The sequence below is a fragment of the Dermacentor albipictus genome, chromosome 1 (assembly GCF_038994185.2).
Source record: "Dermacentor albipictus isolate Rhodes 1998 colony chromosome 1, USDA_Dalb.pri_finalv2, whole genome shotgun sequence".
Classification (NCBI taxonomy): Eukaryota; Metazoa; Arthropoda; class Arachnida; order Ixodida; family Ixodidae; genus Dermacentor; species Dermacentor albipictus.
Window position 1 is genome coordinate 296,596,110 of NC_091821.1, and position 25,476 is coordinate 296,621,585.

Below are 25,476 nucleotides of genomic sequence, written 5' to 3' on the forward strand. Positions count from 1 at the left end.
ACTGTCCGTTGCCTACAAACTATTTACTAAAAAGGTAATCGCAAATAGAATCAAGAACACCTTAGACTTCTGTCAAGCAAAGGACCACGCAGGATTCCGTAAAGGCTACTCAACAATAGATCATATTCACACTATCAATCAGGTGATAGAGAAATGTGCGGAATATAACCAACCCTTATATATAGCTTTCATTGATTACGAGAAAGCGTTTGATTCTGTCGAGCAGTCATGGAGGCATTACGGAATCGGGGTGTAGACGAGCCGTATGTAAAGATACTGAAAGATATCTATAGCGGCTCCACAGCCACCGTAGTCCTCCATAAAGAAAGCAACAGAATCCCAATAAAGAAAGGCGTCAGGCAGGGAGATATGATCTCTCCAATGCTATTCACATCGAGGTATTCAGAGACCTGGACTGGGAAGAATTGGAGATAAAAGTTAATGGAGAATACCTTAGTAACTTGCGATTCGCTGATGATATTGTCTTGCTTAGTAACTCGATCAGGGGACCAATTGCAATGCATGCTCACTGACCTGGAGAGGCAAAGCAGAAGAGTGGGTCTAAAAATTAATCTGCAGAAAACTAAAGTAATGCTTAACAGTCTCGAAAGAGAACAGCAATTTACAATAGGCAGCGAGGCACTGGAAGTCGTAAGGGAATACATCTACTTAGGGCAGGTAGTGACGGCGGATCCGGATCATGAGACGGAAATAATCAGAAGAATAAGAATGGGCTGGGGTGCGTTTGGCAGGCATTCTCAGATCATGAACAGCAGTTGCCATTATCCCTCAAGGGAAAAGCGTATAATAGCTGTGTCTTACCAGTACTCACCTACGGGGCAGAAACCTGGAGGCTTACGAAAAGGATATTCTACTCAAATTGAGGACGACGCAACGAGCTATGGAAAGAAGAATGATAGGCGTAACGTTAAGGGATAAGAAAAGAGCAAATTGGGTGAGGGAACAAACGCGAGTTAATGATATCTTAGTTGAAATCAAGAAAAAGAAATGGGCATGGGCAGGACATGTAATGAGGAGGGAAGACAACCGATGGTCATTAAGGGTTACAGACTGGATTCCAAGGGAAGGGAAGTGTAGCAGGGGGCGGCAGAGAGTTAGGTGGGCGGATGAGATTAAGAAGTTTGCAGGGACGGCATGGCCACAATTAGTACATGACCGGGGTTGTTGGAGAAGTATGGGAGAGGCCTTTGCCCTGCAGTGGGCGTAACCAGGCTGATGATGATGATGATGTATCGACAAGCGTTTGGTAGTGGCTGGCAGAGATGCAGGAGTCTAAAAAGCGTTGCGAAATTCGGTTCCGTAATGTTAGCTTCACCGCAGTACAAATATGTTTAGCGTTAGACATACAAAATGTTTTGCGGTGAAGCATAGCAAGGGTACCTGGCTTCTGATGCAAAGTAGCTTCCGAAGAGACACGCTGATCTCATGGCTGGTTATGTAGTTCCACGCGTGCGAGTGAGTTCCCCGCGTTCGGTGGTTACCCAGTGACATACAAAATGTAACTGATTGACTGTGTTGTAAATGGGTGACGGCACTATATGCTGGTGCAAAAGCGTCGTTTCGCTTTCGAAAACGGCGCTCGGCTAAACAGAACACCTTGACTCGCACATGACCAATGCAGTTGGCCAGGAAACTACGAAATTACGTAGCTATTAAGGAAGAAATCAAGAGTTAAGAAATAAAATGGCCGTGTGAACATTAATTGGCTTACGAGGTCGACAAACCAACGGTTCAAAGCATCACAGCCACGTCCGAAATAGCTCTGAAGGCCGGCCAGTACACTTATGAGGCGCCTCGGCTTGCGTAATGTAACAGGAGATGGCGGATGCACGCGTACATTATTAAGCAGCGCATATCATATATGTCGCGTGAAAGCGGTCACTCTTCACTTCTGACATGCCTCACTGCAATACTGTTGGGTGCGCTTCACCGCGTAACACCAGTCTACTGGGGCGAGGCTGAGTTCAGGACGCCAATTTATTCAACTTATCTAGCGAGGCAGGTCCGTTTATCACGCTTGGAAACGTTTGACCACATTGCCTGCATTAATTTCGTTTGTTCTTTTCAATTTTCTTATCATAGTGACCCTGTATCGCGCAATAGCGCGAGCTGGTGCTGCGTCTTAACTGCGTTATAAGGAAAGGTAAGCATGTTTGGAGCAGGCACGGCGGCATTGGCTGTAGTTGGGAAACATTAAGAGACGCTCTTCCGCGCAGCGATGCCATTTGTATTATTAAAAGAATGCAGGTGATGATGAAATGAGCTGCAGCAAAGCTGTAAAAAAGCTGTTCTAAGACCATCTCGCTCGAGCGAGATGGTCTTAGAAAAAAAGCGCGATGTAACACGATCTGACGGGACAGCTCGTCATGCCAGTGTTTTCTTACGTCCTCGTTCTTTCGCGCATCCTTCCCTGAACCAGACTACTGAATGGTTCTGTGCACGCACTGACGATCCTATTCCTACGACCTATTCCATAGGCCGGCTGCAATTTGACGCGGCCAGGAGGCAAAATATGCGCACAAGGTACCTAACGGTAACGCATCAAAGAGCTCACAGCCCTTAGCTTTTATTACACACATATCGCGTGGAAAGATGAATTGCTCACGCTGTAAGTGGGCACGAATACGGCCCGCTTTGCCGCCCAACCCTTCCAAACGCCATGGAAATGAGCAGATGTGACATCATGAGTTTAGCGGACGTGACGTCATAGGTGAACGTAGACGTTTTGCACCTTTCGTCTGCTGTGCCCGGGTCGCATCAGTCACGGCCAGCTTTCTATGCAGTGTAGAAAAACAAGGAAAAAGAAAAAGCGCTCCACCGTAAAACTTGAATGTAAGCGCCGTGCCATGTCACGTTGTTTCCCTGTATTATATTAATTTGTGTATGCTAAAATGTGTCGTAGGACGCAATGAGTTTACGCAAATTCCTTCCCACTGAAGAAAGCACGAAACGAACTGACTCCCCTCCACTGGCGGCAGCACCATCTATGGCAGCACACTAGCATAGTGGCGTGTGTGATGGTGGTGGTGCAAGGCGATGTGAACTATCTGTTGCGGCATGGTTCGGTGATGTGCTATCGGTGACCACGCGTTGCGAACTTGGGAATGCCCAAGAGATTCTTGCGGGGCACGGCGAGTCTACTGCTGACATATTGCTGCGTCCTTGTGGATGTTGCGCTGCTGGCGAACTTGGGTGCGTAGTGGCTGGCGCCGAATGCCGCGTGGCTTCTCTGACAGCGTTCTCCGTCTCCTTTCAGTGTCATCTGATGGCAAATTCCTGAAAGAGGACATCTTCTTCGAAATACTTGAACCTGAGAGCCTGAGGTACACGTTTCGGCTGAGGCCCGCGCACGAGTTCGGTTCGTCGTTTGTAAGTGGCCGCCTTCCTCTTGGTTGTTTGCTGGTCCACGTTCAGTGAAGACGTGTGATTTAATTGCGCTGGTGAACCTACGCCGGACAGGTTGTAGCCCCAGTCAAGTACCGAGGTTTTCAATTGTGACGTAGTCTTCATTAGCGATGTACAAACTATTAATTCAACAGGCCTCTTGATAGACCTTTGGTGTGGGAGCAGGTACAATAACGTGACAACACAAAACAGTAAATCAGCAAAAAATATGCAAACGTTATCAGGAATAGAGGCAACGATATGAGCGCAAAATCCGCATTTGTTCGGTAAAAACGTAGTTGCGAAAATAAGTGGGCCATGTGCCCTAGATATGCATCAGAAAAAAAAAGCAACAACAAAGTAACAATCAAACTGTTAATTAGTCCGTGATAACAAAAGCTGACTGAATAAAAATCATGTTTAAACGTTTATCGTCCTACACTCAAATAAACCATTTTTTGTGTAACGTGCAACACATGCAAGCAACAAGAGAAGCGATCTTCTAATCGGTGTCATCTCATGACATATGATTAAACTATGATAGAATTTGTTAGTATCAACATTCAGCAACAATGAAATTGGGGTGGTCATTCCTCAGTCAGATGGCATACGGGAGTGCTAATCAGACGAAAGTGACCGTGTTGCCGTAGATGTGCATAGAATTTCATGATGGGACATGTACAGTGGGAAGCCTGGCACTGTAAATTTGTTTACAAAACAAGTGAAGGAGTAAGGTGTCGCGGCGGTGGCTGAACAATGGTAGTGAAAGAGCACATGCTATGACAGAGTGGTAATGGTAATTTCTAGAGACACTTGTTCTGTAGGGATTCTAGAAGGTTAATGAGATTACTGTGCTTGAAAGATCATATTGGGTGGAGCTGCACGCTGAAATTTCCATATGTAGAAGTGTTTTGAAAGTTAATTTGTAAATGGTGTACATTTGCGTAGCATCAGCTAAGTACTCAGTGTGTTAGCCCAAACTGTAGAGTTCTAGATTAGGTTACCTAAGCCTTGGGGAATCCTATTGCTTGGGTTCGTTCGCAATTGCATACCAAAACAGAAAATTGTTATAGGTTTGCAACCGAAGTTGCACACTTTCGCTGTGTCATCATATAGTCACATGTAGCATTCGCATTTCTTAAAATATAATGCTAACCATAAAATAACAAATAAAAATACTTTTCATAAAACATAGTTTCTTTGCACTTCAAAGGTCTCTGTTGACATGAAGCAAGCTATGTATGGATGCGTAGCTCACAATTAAAGACAAGCCAAAGCGCTCCACACAGCTAGAAGTTTTGGTGTCTGGTACGCACACTCGCTGTGGAAGTGCATTGTCGTCGGATTCATTGTGATTGGTGGTTCATTGCCTTCAATTGCCTTAGAACGCCAGAAAGCTGAGCTAGTTGGCAAGGATTTATTATGCAAAAAAGAGGTGAGGCATGCAGACAGGACATAAGAGTAGAGAAGTGGACAACATGAACGCTGACTATCAACTGAAGGGAGCACTGAGGCGAAAAAAGATGGAAGACACAAAACTCATCTGCGCAAGCTCAGGAATGGTATCACCACGTGTCAGTCGGGTGCATGTGCCGGTCTATGTGAGAGATAACTGTTAAGGCACTTGATCTCTTCCTTATGTAAAGTAATCGAAGGCTGACTCATGCATGCACTTCCACCATTATAGATATGCCATGCCTCTACCATAAGATGCATATCTTCATTCTTATGCTTCTACAATATCATGCGTTCATCTAACTCTGGCATGCAGTTACAATCTTGGCAATGTAGCAAAAGATTAGAAGGCGATCCACCGGTTAACAACCTTTTATGTTCCATTAGCCTCTGATTGATACAACGTCCCGTTTGCCTTACGTAGAACTGGCCACAGCCAAGGGGAATTTTATAAACCACACCCATACGACAGTCAGTAAAACTGTTGCTCTTATTGTGCTTCACTGGACAAATATCTGTTCGTTTTTTGCCTTTTACCTGTTCCTTTTTCCTCTGTACGGCAGCGCATATCTTACCTAGCTTATTCGGAGCAGTGAAAGCAACATTAACATCATATCTGCTTGCAACTTTTTTAAAGGGAAGCTGAAGAGTCTGTCGAATTCAGTAAGACGCTCATATACGGATGCGGGAACCTTATAAACCATGCAGGTAAAATTTTGGGGGGGATTTTTCGCTTAGGAGCGACGCAATTGTCGGTTAAAATTGCGCTGTAGCTCCGCCCCCCGTTGAGTGCCGCGCGCTGCTGCTGACGCTGACGATGCGAGCGGAAACCAGAAACCGCGTCGTAGTGACGTCAGCACTGGTGTTCCGTTCCTTCGCAGTCTCCGCGACCGTGCCTGACTGGGCTTATTTCTGCGTGCGTGCCATCTTAATCTGCTTCGCTCGACCCTGCATTCCTTTGTTTATGTGTAAATAGGAGTGGTAGTTGACGTGCGCAGCATCAATTGAACTTGTAGGCCGATCGTGCTGGCGTTCTGTGGAGCCTACGCTTGCGCGAACACCAGCGGCCGCAACGATGTTCTGCTGTTCCATTAGTTCCTGCAAGACAACAAGCTGTCAGCTAAGTGGGAGACTGCTGCGAAGCGACACAACTTCAAGCGCTCAAGAAGAACAGTGTTGTGCTCTAACCACTTCTGTGACGATTACTACCGGAGTTTATCAGTAATGCGTGCTTTGGGTTATCCTTCGTGTTAGCACGCTGAATGGAAGGTGCATGTTTATCTCCCACCCTTGACGCAGGTTTCATCGCCAAGCTCCGTGAATTTTCTATTCGCACGTGTGTTGTGAAACAGCCTGCATGCAGCTACCATAACGCAGTGCAGGCGTAAAGTTTGCACGTGTTGGAAAGCCTGCTCACGCCAGGACGCTGCGCTCCCCCTTCTCTCGCACAGATAGAGAAACCGCCCATCTCACGTATCCAATTGAATGGCTCGCTGATGAAGGTTTAAACCATCTGTGTAGATTGCCGACAGCTTTGGGGCAGCGCACAAATGCCGAAGATCGCATCACCGCTTACATTCTACGAGGAGGCATGCAGGAACATAACACTACAGTTGTTTGCCCGGAAACATACTCACTGGAACGCTGAATGCAGCTTAGCAAAAAACATACTCGCCAAAGAACATTTCCAACACAAGGAGATGCTAGCACTTCACCTTCGTTTGCGTGGAAAGGAGTGCTTGCACCAGCATTTTTTGCTTCTTGGAGTGGCTCGCTCTTCGCAATCGGCTCGTACATGTAGGGAGTAAAGTATAAACCCCTTACAAGTGATCTTGCACGCGCAGCGACAGCGCGACAAGCGAAGCGATGGCTGTCGCGTTCACTCGTCACCTGCAAGCCGAACTCCATGCCAGCAACAGCTTTGAGCGACGACTTCCTGGTATGAGGGCAGCAATATATGCGCCTAAAGTAGCGTGACGCATGCTTTATCAATTTAAGTTGATGTACTTTACTGAAAAAGGAGCATAAAATATTTCTGAAGGTCTTACACTAGGTTCTTATTCTTGCACGTGTAAAATTTAATAGTTTTCTTGTTCCGTGCGACAAACAGTAGTATTGGAGTTATGTACATCCAGTTCCTGCTTCGCACTATTGGCTAGTCGCTCATAGCACTTCCGGGCGCCGAGCGACAAGTTCTAGATTTCTAGAAACGAGCGATCGAGCGACAACACCGAGCGATCTGTTCAAGCGACAGCCCGTTTTGTCGCTCGAAGCCGTCGCCCGTCACCGTCGCATGCAAAATCGCTCTTGTGGAGTTTGCACTTAATGCCAAACTCCTCAGAGAAGCGCAAGCTTTCGAAATTTTCCATGACCGTCTCGGCAAAACAGCACCAAACTACCTTGCACCGTGCTTCGTGTGTAGCGGCAGCAGTGGGTCCGGACGAGCACCATTGTTGACGTCACGAGGCACCCGACCAATCACAGGAGGAAACGAGGCGCACGAGCTGGGTGTGTCTGCTGCTGCACTTTTCGTCGAAATAAAATAAGTTTGCGCTTTCTTTTGCTAAATTTCGATGCAATATTCGGATTCAGAGGGTTGAAAATCACAACGTACTGCTCTTCACTCATTCTTCTGGAAAAGCTTTCAGCTTCCCTTTAAGCCTGTGCGACACTGAATGAATGCACGGAATAGCTACTACTCTTTTTTTGCTATTATTGCTTTCTGTAATCACGTCCGTCACCCTCGAAACCGACTTCTTTAGGCGCTCAGCCACAGTGGCCGCTGCTACACTAGGATAACCTGCTTCTAATAGGCGCGTGACCTGCGCATTAAAACTGGCACTCATTTTGTGCATGCAGGATCTGGTGACAGAAGACTTAAGGCACGACATGGCAATTCAGTTTTTGACTACTTTGGAATGCTTGGATTGAAAGTTTAGCAACAGCTTCGAAGATCTTGTGGAGTACTGCCAACAAACATGATTTCGTTCGAAGACCAAGGAAATGTCAAGAAACTGAATTACGCGTCGCTGAGGAAATTCCTTGGGAAACTTTAATCCTCCGCCATAAAGTTTAACTTGCTCTCTTACTGAGGTAGCAGCGGAATCGAATTCTTCCCTACTGCAGAAAATCAGTTAATCGTCAATGTAATGAAATATCTTGATAACGCTATCACCTAAGGCTTTCTCTAAGCAGCTGTCAACCTTACTCAGGTAAATATTGCTAAGAATAGGGGCAACCTTTGAACCAATACAAATGCTTGATTTCTGCAGAAGAACGCCATCTCTCCACCTAATCAGCGTCGACTTCAAGTACCTTGAAAGAATTTCTAGAAAAGCTCCTGTGGAAACACCGCATCTGTCAATAAAAGCCGACTCTTGCACTTGTTCTTTAATGCACTCATTTACGGAATTTAGCAACCCGTCATGCGGCAAGGAATAATACAGGTCTTCGATATCCATAATAAAAGCTGTACAATCACCAGGATTTTCCTCTCTCAAATACTGAAATAGTGCCTAAGTATTACGCAAGCAAAAGGGGTCTGAAAAAATTAGTGAAGCTAGGCAGTTCTGTAGGTAACTAGCGACACAAACCTGCCACGGCCCTTTCTCTGACACTATAGCACGAAAAGGAATTTCTTGCTTATGGGTCTTCACCAAGAAAAACAGTTCTAAGGTGAGGGATTTTGCTTTCTTGACATTAGAGACAACCCTATAAAGATTGTCTTGACAGGAGGTCAAGCGCACGTTGCTTAACTGCCGACGGCTTGAGTTTTACTGGCTTTAAGTTCTTTTCTATGGCTAAAAGAAATCGCTTTTTCTGAAAACATGTCATCTGGCAAAATTACGAAGTAACCTTCCTTGTCAGATATTTCTGGTCTAAGTTTATTCTCCACAAGGTAATTAACTAATGGTTGGACAGGGTCAGACGTCATAAAATGAGACTGTCTGTTTAATGCTAGCAATGCAATCTGAAGTGCAGCGCGAGCGTTCTTCTTGCAGGACGAACCTGATTATGCAGCGCGGTATGCTTAAAACGTCAACGGGCTTTACGTTAGGCTTAAAACAGTGCTTAGGACCTAAAGCAAGGGTTTTTCCATGGGTATCACTTACGATAGCGTCTCCAAGAACCAGCACGTTATTTGACGATGAATTATTAGAAAGGTGTTTCCTCTTACTTGGTTGGAAATCCAGAAGTTTCATCCTCCATAGGAAGTCTGCGTGTTGCACGGCTATCCTATACCAGTCGGCGTAGGGGCGGTTCCAATGGCGATCGTCTGCCAGGGCCGCGCAACGGACCTTTAGACACCCCTGATAGAACCTAACTTGGCGCCATGATTCAGCGGAAAGAATAGCTCCAATCCTCCTGGCATGCCCAGTTGATGGTTGAAAGAAGCCGCACATCATTTGAACTTCCAATAGGACGACACGATTACGACTAAACCACGACATGGTTCTAGTGCGGAACATACATATTGCAATTAAGGAAGCTAACGAAGCAGGATTGTGCAAATAAGTAGGGGAACATGGAAAAGGGCTCAGAGTACTAGAAATGAAGCTTAGAATGACAGAAAGCTGAGCTAGTTGGTAAGGATTCATTGTGCAAAAAATAGGTGAGGTGTGCAGAAGGACCCAAGAGTGGAGAAGTGGACAACACAAACACCGACTATCAACTGAAGGGAGCACCGAGGCGAAAAAAGAAGGAAGACACAAAACTCATCTGCACAAGCTCAGGAATGGTATGGCTGTAGTAGGAATGCTGCCATGAGATTGAAGAATGGGATGGTGCTGGCATGATAAGCATCTGTTGTTTTCTGAAAGCACGTCTTGGCTAGCCTCACCTCAGCTTGCTTCCCCGAAGTTATCGTTCATGGCAGGAATAATGAAACCTCTTGAGGGCAGCAAGGTTTCTTCCAAGCCGGCTGTCCCAATGACCCAAGCACACGGTGGCTTGTGCGCGTGTACAGCGCTGTACTCCCTATTTCATGGGTAGGCAAACCTCTTGCGCTCCCTAATCTGATGATGACGACAGCATGTATTTATTGAGTGATATCTTGAAAGCCTATAATGTGGAATAGGAAGAGGATGGGGGAGGTGTATTCAGAGCCGTCCTAGGAGCTAATCTAAAACTCTCTATTGTGAAAGGACCAATTTGGTAACTCCTAAGCATTTGTAGGATAAAACGTGAAGCACAGGACTTCAAAAAATCATGAGCCATTCCACTCTGTGAAGGTGGTTGACCAGCAAAGGTGCTTAGCACACAACACGGAGGTGACACATAATTTTGAACAAAGGTACACTCATTTATTGTCTTGATGGGTGGTCATTGTGCCGAAAGGTACGCACACTCATTTATTGTCTTGATCAGTGGTCAATATTTCACTCACAACTGCAATCGCATTCTTTGATAATGTCAAATTGATGCACATATGCCGCTGGGTGGTCGGTTGGGCCGGATCGGTGTGGCATCGCAAGGGATATGTCTGCAACACGAAACGCGTAAACCGTTCCCTTTTTGGTACCAACACATCCACATTAAAGACACCGGCAACAACAGGGGTAGTGTCATCGCAGCTAATTCACGCAAATTGAGTAGCCATAAATCTTACAGGACTAGGAATCATTGCATTTTTTGCTTGCTCACAGGGGTGTGAGCTATTGATGATGACAGTTTTTGACATGCTGTTCAGTATGTGGTATGCATGATTAGAATTTAAGCACTGTTCGCTTCACTCTGCTGAGTCCTTGTAGCCTCTGCCTTACGACGCTATGAGCCATTGCATTTTCGCTTGCTTACGGGAGCATGAATGCTTATGGCGGTATGAACCATTGATGATGATAGTTTTTGTTCACGGAGAACAAAAATGCCCGAAACTCTAGCCATATACAGCTTTGCTGTAAAAAGAATTGCTTGTGGCTTAACAATATCATTTAAATAGGTGACCAGATGTTGCACCAGTTATTAGCTCGAGGCCGAATAGGAGGGTATGGTGATAGGCTGAAAATGAGTGGCATTTGAAACATGGCATCTGTGACATACTTTCGACTCTGGAATTACTTCTGGAGCATGCTGTCGTCAAAAGCCTTCGAGATTTGCTTTTGTTATCCAGAGACATGCATGGTAATGATGTACTCATCTGCAGAATTCACGAGATGAAATATTACTTGGAAGGCTGGTAACACAAAAAATAGTGGCCTGAGGGGCATCAGTCTCTGTACCAGGAATTTCAAAAGGCATAAAATTGGTGATTCTCTTGAGAATTGGTAGTTGTAGTAATGTATTATGTTTACTGAAAAGGACAAGGAAGTTGTGTAGCTAGGATAGTGTGGTGGTGATAAACTTTATTGAAAGGGGGAAGGGTAAAGAGGGACGTGGATGAGGGTTAGGGCTCAAGTAAGGCCCTGGGCCTGCTTGGCCTTTTCCACCCAGTCCACCAGTTCAAGTTGTCGGTCGACGTCCTCGGAACTGAGCCAGGCTGTCCAGTCAGTCTCGCTGCTGACAGGGGGATGAGAGAACGGGAGTGAGGTGCATTCCCACATTATGTGTGTGAGTGTTCGTGTTTCTGAACAGAGCCTACATTTGTCGCTTTCCTTGCCCCCTGTGATTTTGTTAATGTATTTTGGGTGTGGGTATGTGTTTGTCTGAAGTCGCCGAAACGCGACCGCTTGCGTTTTGTCGAGTTGCTTGGCCGGTGGTGGGAGCGTGCGATGCTTCAAGCGATACCGATGGGCTATTTCATAATAAGTATCGCAGGGTTCCTCATGTCTCTCCTCCTCATTCACGGCGTCCGCATCCGCGGACGAGGCTCGGCGCGCGAGATCTCGAGCCAGACTGTGAGCCGACGCGTTGCCGGGCACAGCCGCGTGAGCGGGGGTCCACACGAGGGTTTTCAAGCCGCTTAGGGGGCGTCGTGTGAGGACATGGTACGCCTGTCGAAACCTCAGCAGTCAGGGTGTAGACGAGCCGTATGTAAAAATACTGAAAGATATCTACAGCGGCTCCACAGCCACCGTAGTCCTCCATAAAGAAAGCAAAAAAATCCCAGTAAAGAAATTAAGGCGTCAGGCAAGGAGATACGACCTCTCCAATGCTATTCACAGCGTGTTTACAGCAGGTATTCAGAGACCTGGATTGGGAAGAATTGGGGATAAGAGTTAATGGAGAATACCTTAGTAACTTGCGATTCGCTGATGATATTGTCTTGCTTAGTAACTCAGGGGACCAATTGTGATGCATGCTTACTGACCTGGAGAAGCAAAGCAAAAGGGTGGGTCTAAAAATTATTTTGCAGAAAACTAATGTTTAACAGTTTCGGAAGAGAACAGCAGTTTACGATAGGTAGCGAGGCACTGGAAATGGTAAGGGAATGGTAAGGGTGAAGCCCAGGGATAGAGCACAGCAGTTCCGGGAGCCCGCGCATCGCCGCGTTAGAGAGAAAAGGGGAGATGACTGATCCCTGCGGCGTGCCTCGGCTCCCCAGCTCTATAAATTTAGTTTCATGTTTGCCGACTTTGATCCGGCACTTCTGGTCAGTGAGAAAGTTTCGGACGTATTGGTATGCTCGGTTTCCGGCACCCAGTTGGGTCAGGCCCTCAAACACCACTGCATAGGTGACATTGTCGAAGGCCTTCTTCAGGTCGAGGCCCAGGAGGCACCGGAATCGGCGAGCGTCCGCAGGACTTTCGGGTTGCATCTGTTGAAACGCATGGGAGCAGACAAGAAGAGAAAGAAGACGGCGCGCTCCAGAAGCGCGCACTCTTACGAAAGCAATAAAGAAAAAGAAGAATCTTGATTTCGTTCGCATCGAACGCAGCTGTCTCGTCTCGTTTCTAAAACAGGATCACCTGCCTTTTTAACTGAAGGAGCACATCTTGGGAGGACAGGTGTGGCCTGAAACCAAACATAGAGTGGGGGAACTCGTCCCCGTCTTCTACGTGTTCATTGAGACGGTCTAGGACCACGTGCTCCATCAGTTAGCCGACGCATGATGTGAGTGAAATCGGCCTGAGGTTGTCCGCATTGAGTGGTTTGCCTGGTTTTGGTATAAAGACGATTGTTGACGTCTTCCACTCTTCCGGGATGGCGCCCGTCTTCCAGCATTCGTTGATGAACTCGGTGAGCTGCTCCATTGCGGCCTCGTCCAGGTTGCGTAGGATCTTGTTGGTAACGCGGTCCGAACCCGGTGCCGAGTTCGTCCGCAGCTTGTAGGCGGCTGCCGACACCTCAGCGAACGTAATGTCTTCGTCTATGTGCGCGTTCGGCCGGCCCTGGTAGGCCGCAGGTAACGGTGTCTTGAGTTGCAAGCCGATGTACTTGTCTCGCATCTCGGCCAGGAGCGCCCCCGGGTCCTGAGAATGCCTGTGTATTAACTTGGCCATGTTTCTTCGTCCTTCGGCCCTGGTGGTGTCCGGGTCCAGGAGGTGGCGTAGGAGGTGCCACGTCCGTGTTGCGCTGAGGCGTCCCCTCATGCGATCACATATTTGGTACCATTGCTGCCGGGTGACCTCGGTCGCGTGATCGGAGATCTCTGTGTCGAGTCGAGTGATTCTTTCTTTTAGGGCTTGGTTATCTTTCCCCTGCTGTTGCCAACGCCAGAGCATGCTCGATCTTGCCTGCCACATGTGGAGCAGCCTGCTGTCGACGTTGGAGGTTTCCGGGGCGTCTTCCAGGTCAAGATGTTCCGTATGCTCTTCCATGTCGGCCAGGAGTTGGCTCGTCCAGGATGAGATATTGGCGATGGATCCCTCACTGGCTCACATTCTTCTGGACTCGCAGAATTTGTCCCAGTTTGTAACCGAGAAGCGATGCTTCCGCTGACGCTTGCCGCGTGCATAGATTTCCGTGTGAAGGATGCAGTGGTCGCTTATCAGAGTTTCGCCGGTGTTTGTCCAGGCGTCTGTGAGTGAGTAGTTTTTGAGCAGTCAAATTTAAGATCATGTGGCAATAGGCACAAATAAGTTTCTATGCGAATCGTATTGCACTGCCACTTGCTCCCTGTTGTTTTTTCTTTCAAAGATGCTAACATTACTTGTAGGTATTCTAACATGTTACTTTACTTGAAGATATACTTGTAAATATTTGAAATTTTTTATATAAAAAAAGCGGGTGATAGTTGTGTAAGCGCTCCGTCCTTGGCTCTCGCCAAGAAAGAGAGTTTCTATCTGGAAAGCAACTTGCCCATGGATTTGTTCCGATAGCTCCTGTGTTTGAGGGCGATAGAGGAAACAAAGGAAAGAATGTTACTTCTTTGTGTCGGGGTTCTGCACATGTCGTGCTACGTGTAGTAAAAATTCAGTTGAAGTCCAGCATTGTGCCCTGTATGCTTCTTGCTGTCATCTGACATTCTTTTTTTCACTAGTTAATGATGTCTCAAGCCTGGAATAAGCACCAGCTAGCCCAACTGTCTTTTCTAATTACCTGTAGGCTGTAAAGCTTTCTTACCTAATGTATTTCAATAAAATGTGATATGAGATAGTAGTGGGTGTTTTCTATTTGCAGTCCTTTTATAAGCATGTTGTATGTGGGGCCTTTGGCAAACATCGCCATGTGCAGGCATCACATTAAAGATGGTGCCTGTGGGCATGTGTGCATTACAGATGAATACTACTTGCTTGATGATTGTCAGTGATGAGGCAGCTAATTAAAAGAATTTTGCTATAAATATAATTACTAGAGGTGAGCTGTTTGATTAAAGTTGAAGCTTATTCTCCCCATATTTTTGATAATTCCTTGCGAAATGCACTAGCTGTGAACTCGACCTTCACCAATTTCTATTTAAAGGGCAACTCTGGCGTTTTTTAAACCATATTAGGATATTGCCATTTTCAAATGGCATTGACGGTTCTGTCACCTGTAGGGTCGTTCAATTTGGTTAGAACTTCATCAATAATTTTAAATAACCAATAAATGAAATACCAAAACCGAAACGGGTAGCTGCTTTGTGTGATGTCACGATGAGTGAATGACGTCACGTCCTTCACTACTATAATGTAAACACGCAGAATGTGTGCTGAACACGCAGTACACATGGCGCTAACACTAAAGAAGCGAGGCTGATTGTGTCTCCTGACGACACAGGGAGCTTTACGCCCCCGACCATCCGGTAATCCGCCCAAACCGCCCCGGTTTGCCGGAAAAGCGGACACGCTAAAGGTCTCTATTCTCTAATGACCGACTTTCCGGACGCCTGACGGCTCCGCGGCACTACTACGCACCCCATTGAGTCATTGTATAAGAACGTCTGAAATTTGGGACGCTAGAGCCCTTCGCCATCCGATTTTCCGGACTTTTTGCCGGGACCGCAGGTCCGAAACAGCATTAATCAAAGCCACCACTGCCACCATTTTGATTACTTCGCCGCCGTAGTAAACGCTAGGCCTAGCTGCTTCAACGTTCGCTATTAAGCTTCTTGCCGTTGGGCGTCGTGTTTTTCATTGAAAGAAGTTTCCGCTGTAAGCAATGGCAGCGACTTTGTCTTTGTGATCCTCGCGATTGGCTTCGAAGCTCGGAAAGCACGGCGCGTTGCATAATGCCGGTTCCCAAAAGTCAGCTTCGCCTCAATACAGAAATGTTGCACGGTGAAGCATACGCGAAAGTATTGCGGTGAAGCATAACAAGCGTGGGAAGGGGCAAATGTAACGGGACACAGTATCTATTCCTTAATTATACACGCGTCCATCCGTTATCTCGTGTCACAGCACGGGCACCGATGTGCCTAATAAGTGTACTGGCAGGCTTCTTTGGATGTGCCTGTGGCGATTTGAGCCCTTAAGGGCAGTAAACGACATGCATTCATTTCTTCGAACTGCCCGATCTTTTTTACATTTTCGTGCCTCCTAGGGAGTCCGAAAAATCGGACGTTGACAATACAACTGACCAAGAGGATGGTTCAAATGGTCTGTGGGGCGAACGCGCAGCGGAACGAGGACGAGAACAGAGAGGACTCATCGCATTGAGGAATGATAGGGAAAGGAACTGTGCCACTGCTTCCAAGAAGCTTGGGCTCAAAAAGCAGTGTTGGCTGCAAAAGCAGTGTTGGCAAGATGCACGTGACACTCATCCAAACAAAAATAAACTCTAAAGCAGTGAAATGTAACACTGAGGAGTTGTGCACGGGCTGAAAACCAGTGCAGTTGAGGTTCACTTACCAGCTGTTGAGAGAGAATCTCACTTGTGACAAAGTTCGGGCATCATACCTATAAGCTTTCTATCATTTGATAGAAATAGCTCATATCCTGTTCAGTCACGGCATCCACATTTGTAGCCACGACCTATTTTTGCCATTTCTGTGCAGTGGTAGTAAGGAATGAGCACAAACATTAAGCTTCGGGCAAATTGAACATTCTGATAACCTAAATTACTTCCATTTTGCTTCTGATTGATGTTTCGTTACAGAGTATCGCTCTGGTGAAGGCACTACCATGTTTTATGTGACGCTTGATGTGGGGCATGTCGGTAGCTACCTTGAAATATACATTTTTTTCTGTCTTAAAATGCTTGAGGCCAATGAATAACTTGTGCATGTAATTTGAGTGGGGGATATAATCCCTTTTGTGAAGAAATGTAGCATGGCTGACTTTACAATATTCAAATATTTAGTTACTCTGTAATTATAATGACTCATGACAAAATGCTCAGAGTCATTCTATTACCTTGATTTGCTTTCAGTGGAGTCGCAAGCACCACCTATGTTTCACACATATGTATCAACAGTCGATCATAATTTGTGACCGAAGTGGATATTCGAAAACATTCGTTTATATATGCATCCCCTTTTTATTCGTATTTGAAAAGGTTCCATTCGATTTGCAATGAGTTTTACCATTTCTTTTCAAATATATTTTATTTGCTGTGCATTTTACTAACCTCTGCCTTCAGATTTATTTTGAATAAAATAAATACTTTTTACTGTGCAAACTGGATTAAGTCGTTTTTTAGCATGCTTGCTATCGAGTGACAGCATCAGGCGACATAGTGTCAGGCTTCTGTGTCACTCAGGCAATTTTGCAAAGGCATTCAGGGAAAACATGGAAAACTCAGGGAATTTGGGAATGCCAACTTGGTAGACACCCTGAAAAGCGAAAGCTGGCAAAGATACATATCTAGCATTAATTCTTATACCAACGAACGAAAAGCCTGGAATTGGGTTACCAAAATAAAAGGCCAGCAAACTTATCCTCTACCATTAGTAAATATGCAGGGAGACACCCTTGATGACCAGGCTTATTCTCTAGCTGTACACTTCAAGCATATTTCCATTACATGCCGTTATGTAGATACATTTCTGAGGTACCAGCAATAAGCAGAGTGACTGCTTCTGGGTCTGAAAGGCACAACAAATCAAGTATACAATCGTCCATTTCACTGGAGTTTGACTTCACTGAATTGTTGGAAGAAGTCCACTCCAGGAAGTGACATACTACTGTATGAAATGATCGAACACTTACACCCTCAAACCCACAAAACACTACTGTCACTCTAACTCCATGTTCTCTGCTGGCTACATTCCGTCCACCTGGAAAGAAGCAATAATCATTCCAGTACTAAAAGACGCAAGGACCCGACTTCGGTCAGCAGTTATAGGCCTGTAGCCTTGACAAGTTGCCTGCATAAACTGTTTGAGAAAATGCTTAACTGGTGCCGCCTTCATTTTTTAAATGTAGCAAACTATTTGACCCCCTACAGTGCGGTATCAGGGAAGGTAGATCCACAACTCATCACCTCGTACACATTGAGATGAATATTTGTGATGCCTTTGTGCATAAACAGTTTTTTTTCTCATTATTTATTGATATCGACAAGGCATGTGACATCACATGGCGTTTCGGAATTCTCCGTGATCTGGCTGGAATGGGAATCTGTGGCAATTTGCTGAATGTCAACCAAAGTTACCTGTATAAACTCACATTCTCTGTTAGTGTTGGTAATTCCTATCTTCCTATTCCACAAGGTGGTGTGCTAAGCTGTACCCTTTTCTTTGTAAAAATGAACTCTCTACTTACTGTCATACCACGTACAATGTCTTATTTTGTTCATGTGGATGCTGTGCAAATCGGTTACAGATCTCGTAAACTTGCTATGCTATCTGCGAGCAACAAGTACAGCTTGGGTTTAATAAATTGTGTAAGTGGGCAGATGAGAATAATTCAAGCCAAATCCTCGAAAAGGTATGTGTGCCCTTTTCTAATAATAGAGGTATATACCAGACACCATTATTGATCTTAATGGGGAACGATTATCTGTAAGCTGTAAACATAAATTTTTAGGCTTCATTTACTTAGTTCATTTAGACTCTAAATTAACTTTTATCCCGCATTTTAAATATCTGAAAGCGAAGTGCCTGTAGACAATGAATCTACTGAAGCTTTTGTTCTGCACATCTTGGGGAAGTGACAGGAGGTGCCTCGTGGGCTTGTACAAAAGTCTCATATGGTCATGCCTTTACTGCAGAGCCATAGTCTATAACTCTACTTTGCTTAGTGCTTTGAAGATGCTAGATTCTGTTCATCACGTAGGTATCTGTCTTTCTACAGGTGCCCTTAGGACTAGTCCTCTAGAAAGCTTCTACGTTGACTCCAACAAATGGTCTCTACATCTCCAAGGGACATATTTAAGTTTCTCCTAAGCCCTGAAGGTTAAATCAGATATTCAGCATCCATGTCATTCTACTATATTTGCGACATGTTCACTGTCGGGCTTTTCCGTAACTGGCCTGCCATTAGGCCTCCTCTGTCCCTCCGGTTGGAAGCACTGTCAGAAGAAACAGGTGTTCCTATTCTAGAGAATCTTCTAATGGATCCTACTTGGCTTCCACCACCTTGTGAGTGGCAGACTATCCAATGTGACATCTTTTTCGTAGAAATATCAAAACGAGCACCTGAGGAACATATATATTCACACTTTCTTGAAGTTCAGGAGTAGTGCAAGGGCAAATCAGAAAAGTCTTTGCCCCTATATTTTATTAGCCAAAATAATGTACATACAGGTAATTATGTACCTTACACTATTTTTCCACATAGCCCCCACACCAGTTCAAATATTTATCCCATTGCAGCACTAAATTTGAGAAATGTCAGACAACGATGCACGAGGCCTCCCTGAATGCTCATTGCCATGCTGCTGCTGACATACCTGCCAACCGTCCTGATTCGCTTGGGAGACTCCAGATTTTTTACTGAACTTTCCGATTGTACGATCACTGTCTTATATCTCCCGAAAAGTTGTCTCTCTTCGCGCAATAATGGTTTTTGCAAAACCGGCACCACGGAATCTGCAGCCACATACCAACAACGGCAGCACTAGCGCCATCGGGACCATCAACTAAGCAGCCGACTACGGTGCCTAGTTAGCCGACCAAAGCCAGAGCCAATGTAGCTCTTGTATTTCATGCATGGTTTCATGCATGCCTTCCTCCATGGTGCATTGTTACTACTATTTGTGTGTATGATTATTGTTGGCTAGGCCGTGTGTGCGGTGCACCATGTGAAGTTAGAAACTTTCGTGTGCTTGATGTCATCGCGCTATCAAAGCCCAAGAAAAGGTATTTGCAGAAGTTCTTGCGATCTTGCACTTCTGAATTTCCGTGTTTTTTGACATCAAGATAAGGAGAACATTTAGCATTTTGTACAATATGTGGATGCGATGTCAGCGTGCCTCACGGTGGGAAAGGCGACTTCAAACTGCATGTTTCTATGGCGAAGCATCAAAGCTATGTTCACACCGCTGAGCAGCAAGACAAAATAGTGAACTTTCTCCGGAACGACTGCGATGACAGTGTCATACGTGTGGAGTGCCTGTTTACAGGATTCCTCATCGAACACAACCTACCCCTTAGTGTCAGCGATCACGTTGGGCCTTTTCTACGGAAAATGTTACCGAAATGCGACGAGGCGAAGCATTATGAATGCGGCCGCAACTCTGAAGAATGCGGAGGTGGCCAACTTGAAATTTATTTCACAGGCATCGCTTTCGAGTCATTTTTTTATTCAGAGTTTCCCTCAGCTGCTGCCCCGAGATTCCAATGAATCTCCTAAAGATGCTTTAGATGCTCTCGAAGCTGAGTTTGCCACTCTACAGGTGTACAGTCTTCCAGAGGACATTCTGAATGAACAAAGGTGTGATGTGCAGTGGTCTATGGTTGGAAAAATAAAAAACACTGATGGAAAACATTTTTCACCGAGTTGCTAAGGTGATGCTGGATTTACTCGTCATACCGCAGAGCTACACAGTGTGTGAGAGTATTTTTAGCACGTCACGAAAAACTAGGACTGAATTCCACTCATCGACGTGCACCACAACCCTCCAACACCTCCTGCTAGTGAAGAGCCGTCAGTCTGGACCATGTGAGCAAAGCTACTCCAACGAAATTTTGAAGTGAGCAAACTCTGCTACTGCAAGGTCCCTGCAAAAGGACTCGCCGAACACTGCCTGAAAGTTTGAACGAACGCCCCCCCCCCCTCCCTCGTCCCACCGGAAGTTTAAATGCAACCCCCCCCCCCCCCCCCTGTTGGCGCGAATAAAAAGTCTCCCACCTTTTCCCATATGCGGGCTGCATTTCCCTGTAAATTTCGAAATGATGGCCGTTTGTCCCTTGCTCCATATAAAATGAATCACACTTCGTTGCTCGTATGCCGTGGATGTGTGAAGCACAACCGCCATCTTCAACAACTGACGCAGTGTTGTGCCATGTAGCTACTGGCAAATGAGCCTGGGCCAGTCCAAGAAAGGTCCTCTGCTGGGAATGAATATGTTGACTTTGCATTTACAGCCTTAATTTGTCTAAAAAAAATAGGGGCAAAGATTTTCTGATTCATCTTCCTGTTCCTGTGCTGAATTTTATACAGATGCTTTGAAGTCTCCTGCTGGTTTTGCTTACGGAGCTTTAGGACCATAGCTTTTAAAATCCGGTACATTGAATCCACATATAAATGTTTTTACGGTGGAGACATACACGATACTCTCTGCAGTTAAGCACATAAAGCAAACAAATCTCACTTGGGCTATTGTGTTCATAAACTTGTTGAGCGTAGTCTGAGCCCTAATGGGTGGATGAAAGCAAGACTATTTAACAAACTATATGCATTTGTGTGCTCCGCTTATATGGGCAAAACAAGCCATTGTCCTATGCTGGGTACCTCGCCACAGTGGCATAAAAGGCAATGAAGCTGCTGACGACAAAGTTTCCTTAATAGCTTTTAGTGACACCAACACAAACATACCTTTTCCAGTAACAGACACTAAACCATACTTATGGCATACGTTGAAGAAGCACTAGCAGAAGCATTAGGATACCCAGGTATCCAGTAAACTACACTTGATCAAACCTAAGCTAAGGTTCTGGATATCGGAGAAAACAGCACAATACAAGGAAGTGTAGAACAACAGAAAGCTGAGCTAGTTGGTAAAGATTCATTATGCGAAAAAAGGTGAGGCGTGCAGACAGGACACAAGAGAAGAGAAGTGGACAACACGAACGCCGTGTAGATATTGTACACGGCGCTCCACTTCTCTTGTGTCCTGTCTGCACGACTAACCTTTTTTTGCATAATGACAAGGAAGTGATTGCTTGTAGATTAAGAATAGAACACACTTATGGTACTCACTCTTACCTCTTGATGGGAAGCAATCCTCCGACATGTACTAGCAGTGGAGTACTCTAACAGTTATTCATGTTCTTCAATGCCCTGCTATAGGAGCAGAGAGGAAAAAGTTTTTCCCTTCAGCATATCGTGAACACATCCCCTTGCACCCAGCATTTTTTCTGAGTAATGAACTGCTTTTTAACTTGAGAACTGTTTTAAACTTTTTAGCCGAAACAAACATCCTGGGAATCATTTGGCCAGGACGTTGGCACTCTTGGAGCGCTGTTGCTACTTTCACTTATATGTTTTATTCCATCAGCTATTCTTAATGAAATTCCATTTGTTGTGAAATGCAAAAACACCAGTGTACTTAGATTTAGGTGCACATTACCGAGGTGATCCAAATTTCCGGAGTCCCACACTGCAGCATGTCTCATAATCAGATCGTGGTTTTTATGAGTAAAACACCATAATTTAATTTTTAAATTCTATTTCTGATAGCCACAATCATTGTCATTATTTTAATAGCTATAAATTTTTCACCATTGATAGTGACAGATTTTTAGGCATTTTTACGCCAATGTTACTCCTGCCATTTGCATTCAATTTCTCTCTTTCATTCAGAATTCATTGACACATCATTTTGTGTCATGGTGCTCTTTGGTCATATCTGACCCTTGTGCCATAAATACCACTGCCACGAATTTCAGCGCTCCAGAAATGGACAGACACAATTCAGATATGTTTGAGAACATTTATCTCGAAGAAACAAAATAATGAAAGAAAAAAAAACCGCAAACTACCCTGACGCACTATAAACACTATACAAACAAGACACTCTAAAAACTAGCTATACACATAAAAAACAAACAAGCCCTCAACTACATGTTGTTCCTCTGCTTGATTAACCAACGCAACGTCATGAGCAGACGAATGTTCTGACTGTCGCCAATCGTGTTGGACTCCGGCCCAGTGTGGCAAAGGATGTTGGCCTCCGACGAGAGCGATGAAGTTGTAGTCTTCCGCAGAGATCCGCGTGGCACTGGACGCGGTCTGGGCTAGTCGGCCGTTGTGCCGCTGACGTGGCCAGGTGATTGCCATTGTGGCACGAGACAGCAAACGGTTATGGCAGCGTGGGGTTGAACCGGGGCCGTGGAACACAGCCACAGTGATGCAGCCGAGGCTCGGGAGCTGGAGTTGGCGCTGGCCAACTCACGAACGTCCCCTCTCTAGTTTGTAGTCCCCGAAGCTGCTACCTCCAGTCTCCAGAGCACAGCTGGAGAAGCCACTGTCATGCTTCTCGTCCACATCAGCAATACCAGGTCATCTCCGCCTGCATCTCCTTTTTCTTGATTTTTTCTTCTTTCGCACTTCAAGCGCTTCACGTGCTTCTCACCTGCGGGTCCCTTCTCCGTTTCGTCGACCGGCGTCTTCGTCTTTTTCACATTGTCATACAGGTCTTGCCGGTGACTCATGACACAGGCCCCCATTTCAAGAGTTTTTTGCACAAAAAAAGTGCTCATCGCACTTTCGTCATGCCAGGTTCGAAATGAACGATCACAGTGCCACTCCATATGTCCACTGTCCATGCATCACCTCACGGCACCACACGATTAATCTCTTCACTGCATTTAAACACAACTCTCTGCACTGCAACAATACAGTTTACGCTGTCTTGTGAATTAACGTCCGAACCTAAGTAGCTCTAGTCAAAAAGTCGGCACCCATGATTTCTCTCCCTTTAATATATTCGATGTGAAAACAGTACTCTTGCAAAGCGAGGCTCCACCTCATTACTCTTCCGTTTGTTAACTTAGCCTTACTCAAGAATTCCAATGGCTGGTGGTCTGTTTGTATTCTGAAACACTTGCCAAACAGATAAATATGGAACCTTTTGACAGCCATACCAATGCCAGGCATTCTTTCTCTACTGTAGAATAATTTATCTCTGCATCATTGAGCTTCTTGCTGGCATAAAATACTGGATGTAAAACCCCGTCCTTGCAAGAGCATCGCTCCCAGTGCCTTGTCGGACGCATCAGTGCACAACACGAACTCATGCTCCATATTTGGGGCTAACAAGATTGGCAGTTCTGCCATTTTTTTCCTTTAGTGTTTCGAAGGTTTACTGTGGGATGAGCTCCATTTCACAACATTACTAGCACATTTGTTCGTAAGTTCTACTAATGGCGCTGCTATATCGGCGTAATGAGGTATAAGCTCTCTGTAGAATATTGTCAGCCCCAAAAACGATTGAATCTCCTTGGTTTTCAGTTGCCCCGCCATTTGGATTTTTTCTAAAATGTCCTCTTTAGCAACGATTCTGCCTATGCCTAACTTATGTTCCAGGAAAGAAACCGCTTGGAAGGCAAATTCACATTTCGTTGGCTTAATGGTTAGCTTCGCACCCTTGATCCTTTGAAACAGCTCTTCTAATGTTTTTAAGTGCTCCTCACACGTGTCAGTCACAATCGGAATATCGTCAATGTAGTGCTCTACATTTTGCATTCCATGCAAGACTCGTCTCATCAATTTTTTGAATACTGCTGCAGCTGTTTTTAACCCAAAAGGCATGTCCTGAAAGTGGAAAAGTTTTCTAGAACACGAAAATGCTGTTTTCTCCTTGGATGATGTTTCCATGGGGATCTGCCTGTAGCCTTTTGCCAAGTCCAACTTTGAATAAATCTTCTTGCCTGTGACTTTCGCGAACACAACGTCAATCCTCAGTATAGGCTCGGCGTCCGCCTTCAGGACGTTGTTCAAACGTCTGAAATCTACGCAGGCTGTTTTTGAACCATCAGCATTCTTGACCATGACTAAGGGTGTGTTGTAGGCCAAGTTAGTCCTTTCTATTATTCCCTGATGCAGCATTTCATCCACTTCTTTCTTTATCGATTCTTGCACTGCCACCGGTACAGGGTACTGCTTCACATGTACTGGTTCCTCATTTGTGCATTGCAGCTTGCATTGCACTAATTTTGTACTTCCTGGAAGGTCTGGAAACAAATTGCTGTACTTGTACAGTAAAACCTTCAGTTCCGCATCCTGTTTTTCCGAAAGGGATGGGTTAATTACCACATTTTCTACACCCGTATTCTTTTTGGAGCTGTACGTGGGCATTTCTGCCACACCAGTTTCGTCGATCACGACCACGCAGGCTATTGTGGAATCTTCTTTCGCCTCTCTCTATTCGTACTTCTTAAGCATTTTTATGTGAAACACCTTCTTATGACTGTATGAAGAGTTCATATTCAACATCATTCTTCTTTTGAGTCGCAGGAAAAGGTCCCTTCCACTGCATCAGCAGCTTGTTGCTATCGCTGGGAAGGAGGACCAGAGCTCATCTTCTGGCGTCAGGCCTCGGTTCACTGTCCTCCGGTCGTAGTACTTCTTGTGTCGGAGTTTTGCCTGCTTCAAGTTCTGGTGCTCCACTCTACATGTTTCTTCTAATCTTTCCCTCAACTCCAATACACATGTCTATTTGGTGTTTAGCTCTTTCCCGATTTCTTAATTTGCCCACAATTCCTTGAGAATCGCCAGTGGTTCTCTCACTGTTCTTCCATACAACATTTCAAATGGCGAGAATCCTATACTTGCCTGTGGTACATCCTGGTAGGCGAAAAGGAGAGCCGGCAGATACCTCTCCCAATCTTTGGGCCTCTTTTGGAACATTCTCCTGACCATAGTTTTAACCGTACCATTGAATCTTTCAACCAACCCATTAGACATTGGGTGATACGGCAAGAGAAGTTTGATCCTTGGTCACTCAACACTTCCTTTGGGTCCCCATACCGAGCAAACATCTCGAGGAGAGCTTCTGCCACTTGTATGGTGTCAATGGTCTCCAATGCAACTGCGTCCGGGCATCTGGTCGCCACATCCACCAGCGTGAGCACATAATGGTTTCCCTTTCTAGATGCAGGTGTTATGGGGCCTATTATGTCTATGGCCACTCTGTGAAACAGCATGTCGACAATGGGCATGTCCCCAAGTGGTGCACGCCCCACTCGCCCTTTTGGTACCGTTTTTTGGCACA

The 25,476-nt window shown here is 45.4% G+C and overlaps 2 protein-coding genes across 3 annotated transcripts in view; one reads left to right on the forward strand and one right to left on the reverse strand.

Annotated features, from left to right (window-relative positions):
* Window positions 1–25,476, reverse strand: part of LOC139050420 (uncharacterized) — a 516,820-nt gene that overhangs the window by 124,566 nt on the left and 366,778 nt on the right. The window lies entirely within an intron of this gene.
* The window catches only part of LOC139054459 (protease-associated domain-containing protein 1), a 102,810-nt gene continuing 80,127 nt past the window's right edge, over window positions 2,794–25,476 (forward strand). Inside the window, exons 1-2 of one of the 2 annotated variants that reach the window (XM_070531454.1) lie at window positions 2,794–3,213; window positions 3,278–3,390. In XM_070531454.1, coding sequence (XP_070387555.1) covers window positions 3,126–3,213; window positions 3,278–3,390 — 201 coding nt within the window. In that variant the 5' untranslated portion in view covers window positions 2,794–3,125. The remainder of the gene's footprint in view (window positions 3,214–3,277; window positions 3,391–25,476) is intronic. The other variant, XM_070531455.1, reaches the window with a different exon arrangement.